The following is a 6,246-nucleotide window of genomic DNA, read 5'->3' on the forward strand; positions in this document are numbered from 1 at the left end:
CATGAGTTCGAGAAGAGGGGAAACACGAGGCTGTGGAGGGGGTGGAGATTGAGAAAAAATGAGTCAGACAGAGAGTGGAAGCGGTAGACAGTGTTTGCGTCCAAAATGTCACCCTATTTCCTATGTAGTGCACTACTTTTGACCAGAGCCCTATGAACCCTGGTCAAAAGTAGAGCACTAAATCATTCTCTCTTCCTCTTCTCCCAGGTTCCTCCCTGCACTCCTCACAGCCATCCTCACCAACCACTTGGCCTGGGTGCCCACCGTCATGCCCAACGGACAGCCGCCCATCAAGATCTTTCTGGAGAAACACTCCTCTCAGAGCGTGGATATGCTGGCCAAGACCCACCCCTACAACCCACTGTGGGCCCAGCTCGGTAAGGACAGACCGAATGTTACCTGGGTTAGTAGAAATCGCAGTCTACTAAATCGGCTGCCCAGTGCACACAATCCTTAAATTCCATCCCATCGTGGCATGTCAGGATCCATTTTTTTTAAAGCTGGTAAATGCTATGAAAGTCATCATCACTCACTTCATGTTAAATAACATGGCAGAAATATCTCTGTATAGTTGACTATTAAAAGACGCTCCTATACTTAACAGTAACTAGCTGTAAATACCAAATAGTGGGCTTCATTTTAGCACATGTAACTTTAGTGTACAACTCCACCTAGTGGCTGAAAAGGATCAAATGCAGCACAGAGCGCTGATTCCCTCACTCTTCCAAATGTAATAAGAATAAGTTATACACTTTTGACCACATTTTAATCTTTTAATTGTAGCTGTACATATGTAACAAAGTGAAAATTAGAAATATGTAGTTAATTGGGATGAACTGTCGTTAACTGTGGTGTTTGTTTTGTGCCTGTAGGTGACTTGTACGGGGCCATCGGCTCCCCGGTGCGTCTGTCCAGGACGGTAGTGGTGGGTCGGAGACAGGAGTTAGTCCAGAGACTCCTCTACGTGCTCACTTACTTCATCCGCTGCTCGGAGCTGCTGGAGACCCACATGCTGGACAGCGCTGAGGACGAGGCTATCGTCATCCCCGGCTCCCTCATCACTACCTCACTGCGGCGCGGGGAGGTGGAGGAGTCCGACTATGTGCTGGTCACCATGCACAAGCCTAGCGGAGACTACCTGAGCCAGGGTCCCGAGTCCCGAGAGGACAGCAGCTACCCCTCAGACAGCAACAACAGCCTGCAGAGCAGCACCTACACAGACACTGAGGCTGGCAATGGGCCTGAGGAGGAGGAGGATGACGAGGAGGGGGACAGTAATAAGAACAGTCAGGGCTCCAAGAGCAGCGTCCTGCAGGCCCTGGCCCACTCCAGCCACAACACCAACGCTGTGCCCATCATCGTCCACACGGAGGATGATAGTGAGCCCGCGCCGCTGAAGGAGTCACCAACCTCCTGTGTGGATGCCAAGCTGGAGACGCTGTTGTGTGTGGGCTCAGCCTCCCCCGGAGAGCAAGCCTGTGTGCTCCTGGAGACCGAGCCTGAGGCAGAGCTGGAGGTCAAGGCCAGCCAGGAGGAGGTGACAGAGGAGATGCCCATCAAGGTGTTCCACTCCTTAGGGATACCACTGGAGAAGAAGCCCCCTGACAAGACCGTACCTGTACCTGTACCCAGCCCCTTTCTGTCAAACCACCAGGAGGAGCCTGCCACCAAAGTGCTGTTTCTTATCGGCGACCCCCAGTCTCCAGGGTCAGACACCGAGAACAGGAGGAAGAAGGTGGAGGAGGACATTAAGAAGCACAAGAAATACATCATGGAGAAACAGAGGCAGCAGCAGCTACTCCATCAAGCTCAACAACAGCTGCTACAACAACAACAACATCAACAGAAACTACGACGACAACAACAGCAGCAACAGTTACTACTACAGCAGCAACAGTTACTACTACAACAGCTACTTCAGCAAAAACAACAGCAGCAGCAGAGTGGGAGTGGTAACGGTGGTGATCAGCGGGTGAAGTCCACAACCGGCACATCAGCGGACCAAACCAAGGCCAACAGTGGGGGGGAGAAGACTCTGATGCGCGTCTCCAGTAAGATGCCCCAGTGGAACCCTGTCAGCGAGGAGGAGTGCTCGGAGCTGTTCGACGAATACTTCAGTGACGACAACCCTGTAGAGACCAGGACTATAGACGACGTGGCGAAACGCCTAGAGTTGTCGAGCGGCACGGACAAAACCCAGAAAGAGCTGCTGGACCCTTCGGGGGTCCAGAGCAGCAGTAGCACTAGGGGACAGGAGGGTACGGGACAGGTAGGTGGGGGTGGAGGGGGGGCTGGTGTCCAGACCAGGTGTAGGTGTGGCTCCACAGACACGTCGGAGGCAGGCTCCTGTCGGAGCTGTTCTGCTGAGCAGGACAAGGGCATTGTGATTTCAGTAACTGTCTGCAAAGGGGACAACATAGAGGACCAACAAAAGAAGGTGGCCCCGCTTAATGACTGGGAGATTCCCCGGAACGAGAGTTCGGACAGTGCGTTGGGGGACAGCGAGAGCGAAGATGCAGGGCAGGACATCCACAGGCAGAGCGAGAGCGACATCTACTACAGAGAGGATCAGGAACCAGACGAGTGGCAGGAGGAGGTGGAGGTCCCCTTCCCTGGGTGAGAAACACACTGCCTCTGAACCAATGACTTGGCCACTTTCACACAGTATACGTCTTGAGTTTTACAGGGCATATTGATGTCAACATTAAAAACATTGATTTCAACTCACATATCAACCTCTGACTTATGTGTCAGAATATGTTCTGATGTCGTCTATGCCATGTCTTAAATCAACAGGTCAAAGCTAGTGGAGAATTTCTCCAAACCGAGCATTGCCAACTTTGGGAGGTCCCTGTTCGGAGGGTACTGTCCGACCAACGTGCCGGACTTTGTTCTGCAGGGGATGCCCAACGATGACAAGTTAAGGCAAGGCCTCATGTCAGAATTGGCCCACGCTGTACAGGTAAAAGACTGCTATAAACCTCAAGCACTAAACAGCTGGATTGTGAGGCTTCATGAGACCCTAAAGTCTAACTTGCTTAATCCTCTACATGCTGTATCTAATCTGCAGCCGTCTGAGCCCAAAGTCTTCTATTTTTTTTTTTTTGGTTTGTTTTTTGCAGCATCCAGTGTTGGATGAGCCCATTGCAGAGGCTGTCTGCATTATCGCAGACACTGATAAGTGGACGGTGCAGATAGCCAGCAGCCAGAGACGCGCAATGGACAACAACAAACTGGGGAAGGAAGTCCTGGTGTCCAGCCTTGTGTCCAGCCTCCTCCAGTCCACCCACCAGCTCTACAAAATGAACGTCTCCCCCAACTTTGTAAGTTCATACAAATGCCAAATTAGCATGCAGTTATTAGCAGTGTGAGTACTCCCTACTTTGGCTACTCGGTATCACAAACATCTAACAAGATTATAACTCTCTTCAGTGCATAATGCACCTTGAGGACAGACTCCAGGAGATCTACTTCAAGAGTAAAATGCTGGCAGAGTACCTGAAGGGACAGACTAGAGTGCACGTCAAGGAGCTGGGGATGGTCCTGGGGTGAGCAGCTAAACCGTTCTTATACAATGGCATTCTGTCCCAAATGGCACCTATTCCCCTATATATTGCACTACTTTGGACCAGCGCCCTATTGCCCTGGTCTAAAGTAGTGCACTATATAAGGGGATAGGGTACCATTTATTGTCAAATATAAATGTTGTGATCAATGTTCTTTCTGTTCTTAACATACTGCACTTTGTTATTTACATCTGAATAACATTCACAGTAACGGCGTTAGAATATATCCATGGCTTGTTGCTCAGCTATGTACAATAATCTAAGCATGGCTTTTCTTATCATTTCAGTATTGAGTCCAGTGACCTTCCACTGCTGGCAGCCGTGGCGAGCACTCACTCTCCCTATGTGGCCCAAATTCTGCTATAATAGATGGAACCAAAGCCAGAGGTGGAGTATGACTGATACTGTGCTCTGCCCTGGCCTAACATGGCGGCTTGACCCTGTCCGCCAACGCCCTGCTGACGTTCTCCGAGAGGGTCTCCTGGACAAGATGTGCATCCAAAATGGCATCCTATTCAAAATTTGTGTACTATGTAGGGAGTATGGTGTCATTTGGGATGAAGAAAGGGCCAACTCGAATGCGAGACCTCGGTGGAAACTGCTGTTGCTGCCACTGGGCATACAAACACACTGCCACAAGGGGGCAGCCTAGCCCACAGTCTACTCTCTGCTAGTAAGTGCTGAAGCTCTGCTGGCTAACTCCAGGCCAAGGAGGCATGCTGCTGCTGTGGAGCGTCCCTAAATAGTTCTCCTTCTTTTTGAATGTTTTTTCCCCACCTCCAGACTATTTTAACCCTGTTAAAGGACAAGAAAGCCAAAGTCAGACATTTTCTGTTGAGTATGAATAATGAAGACAGCGATACTAAAATATTCTTATTTTTTCATGTACTTTGTACAGAAACAATCTTTAACCAGTTCATAGGAAGCAACGGACTCCGGAGATGGATAGGATGCTTTTTTGTTGTTGTAAATATCAGAGAATATTGTCACTTTATGCCAATTATGTTTGTGTTCTTCATGTATTTGTTTACACGTGTACTTGCCCTAAAATGTCTCTCTAAATGATCCATATTTCATTGGATTTCATTTGAAAATGAACTACATCTTTTCACTAATTATAAACATAGGCCTAGAGGTCATATCTGGGTAATCGATAGTCATTTGAATTATTAACCGAGGTTGAAAAATGCTTAATATGGCTTTGTCATACTTTATCACAGGTACAACACTACCTCAGATCTGCTTTTTATAGTTGCCCGCTACAAATGCCTGAGGGAATAATATTTAGTTATTTTTAATCGGAGGAAATAAAACTGTGCGAACACAATGCTGTGCTTTATTGAAAAAGGGATGTTAATTGAATTCTTGAAAATGGGAAAACTATTGTATTTCTCTTGAGTACCATGAGAGCCCATTTCTACTGCGGTATGTTGAGAAAAAAACTAAATAATGATCTACATATATTTACAAACTGAAATATTTTCAAGGTTTAAAACTTTTTTTATTGCTTTGCCACCAGTATACCATGTTTACGGCTGTATTGAATGCTACAAAAGGAGAGTTTGTGGAATATATGTTGGCAATATGTGTATCAGTTCATTACACTATACTCCAATGTTTAATTATGGCTAACTAAAAACTGCGTTTGATTTTACAAAAGCAAGAGGTGAAACCACAAATCAGTTTTATTGTTTTTTTACAAATATTTTTACCAACCAAGAAATTGATGTTGCATTTGATTTTGAAGTACTTTGTCTGGAGAGAGAATGCAATGGATTCTCAGCAAAATGACGTTGCCATGAGCAGCGCCGGAGATATTGAGATGGAAGACTACGCTTTCACACAGTCACACTGTGCTGTTCACAGCATGGTAGCCATGGCACAAAAACAGCAGAGAAGTTGAGCTCAGAAATTGAGCTTCGCACTTCAACACTCTTAGTTGTTGTGGAAATTGACCCGCTATGCTGTTTACTTTCTGCATCTACGTCATATCGCTGAGTCTACCTTTTAAAGAACATGTAGTGTCATGTCGCTGAGTCTACCTTTTAATGGACATGTAGCGTGAATGGATCAGGGGCTTCTGAAGAATTTATTTTGCTGTAAACATTTTTTACATGCTTATCATGTAAGATGCTAGGCCACTGCAGGATATGTTGTACTTATTGCATTTTGTAAAACCCCTGATTATTTCTCGGAGGTATGACTTTATATCTACTTTTCTCTTTATACATGAATATGAATAAATAATTTAGTATGGTGTGTAATGATTAATGTAAATTGTACATAATCATTTTATTTCAATATGAATTGTTTCTCAAATTATCCTTTCCCAATTTTATGGGAATGTTGTGCAATAAAGATGCCAATGTTATAGATACAAGTGTCTCAGTAAATACTTTCAGTATACATTTTTCATTTCAAATTCATGTTTCATTTCAGTACAAAGTATTCGGACCCCTGAACTTTTCTACATTTTGTTACGTTACAGCCTTATTCTAAAATGGATTAAACTTTTTTTTTTTTCCCCCATCAAACTACACACAGTACCCCATAATGACAAAGCAATTTTTTTTTACACATTTACATAAGTATTCAGTATTTGCCCCAGTCTGAGGACCTGAGCGCTCTGGGGCAGGTTTTCATCAAAGACCTCTCTGTACTTGGCTCCGATCATCTTTGC

At 45.7% G+C, this 6,246-nt stretch overlaps 1 protein-coding gene across 5 annotated transcripts in view; it reads left to right on the forward strand.

Moving 5' to 3' along the window:
• Positions 1-5,940, forward strand: part of LOC135548827 (folliculin-interacting protein 1-like) — a 37,612-nt gene extending 31,672 nt beyond the window's left edge. For all 5 annotated transcript variants that reach the window (XM_064978787.1, XM_064978791.1, XM_064978788.1 and 2 more), the window contains 6 exons: positions 208-377; positions 873-2,616; positions 2,797-2,962; positions 3,123-3,323; positions 3,433-3,548; positions 3,854-5,940. In XM_064978787.1, coding sequence (XP_064834859.1) covers positions 208-377; positions 873-2,616; positions 2,797-2,962; positions 3,123-3,323; positions 3,433-3,548; positions 3,854-3,932 — 2,476 coding nt within the window. In that variant the 3' untranslated portion in view covers positions 3,933-5,940. The remainder of the gene's footprint in view (positions 1-207; positions 378-872; positions 2,617-2,796; positions 2,963-3,122; positions 3,324-3,432; positions 3,549-3,853) is intronic.
• Positions 5,941-6,246: the final 306 nt, after the last annotated feature.

The sequence above is a fragment of the Oncorhynchus masou genome, chromosome 11 (genome assembly GCF_036934945.1).
Source record: "Oncorhynchus masou masou isolate Uvic2021 chromosome 11, UVic_Omas_1.1, whole genome shotgun sequence".
NCBI classification, from domain to species: domain Eukaryota; kingdom Metazoa; phylum Chordata; class Actinopteri; order Salmoniformes; family Salmonidae; genus Oncorhynchus; species Oncorhynchus masou.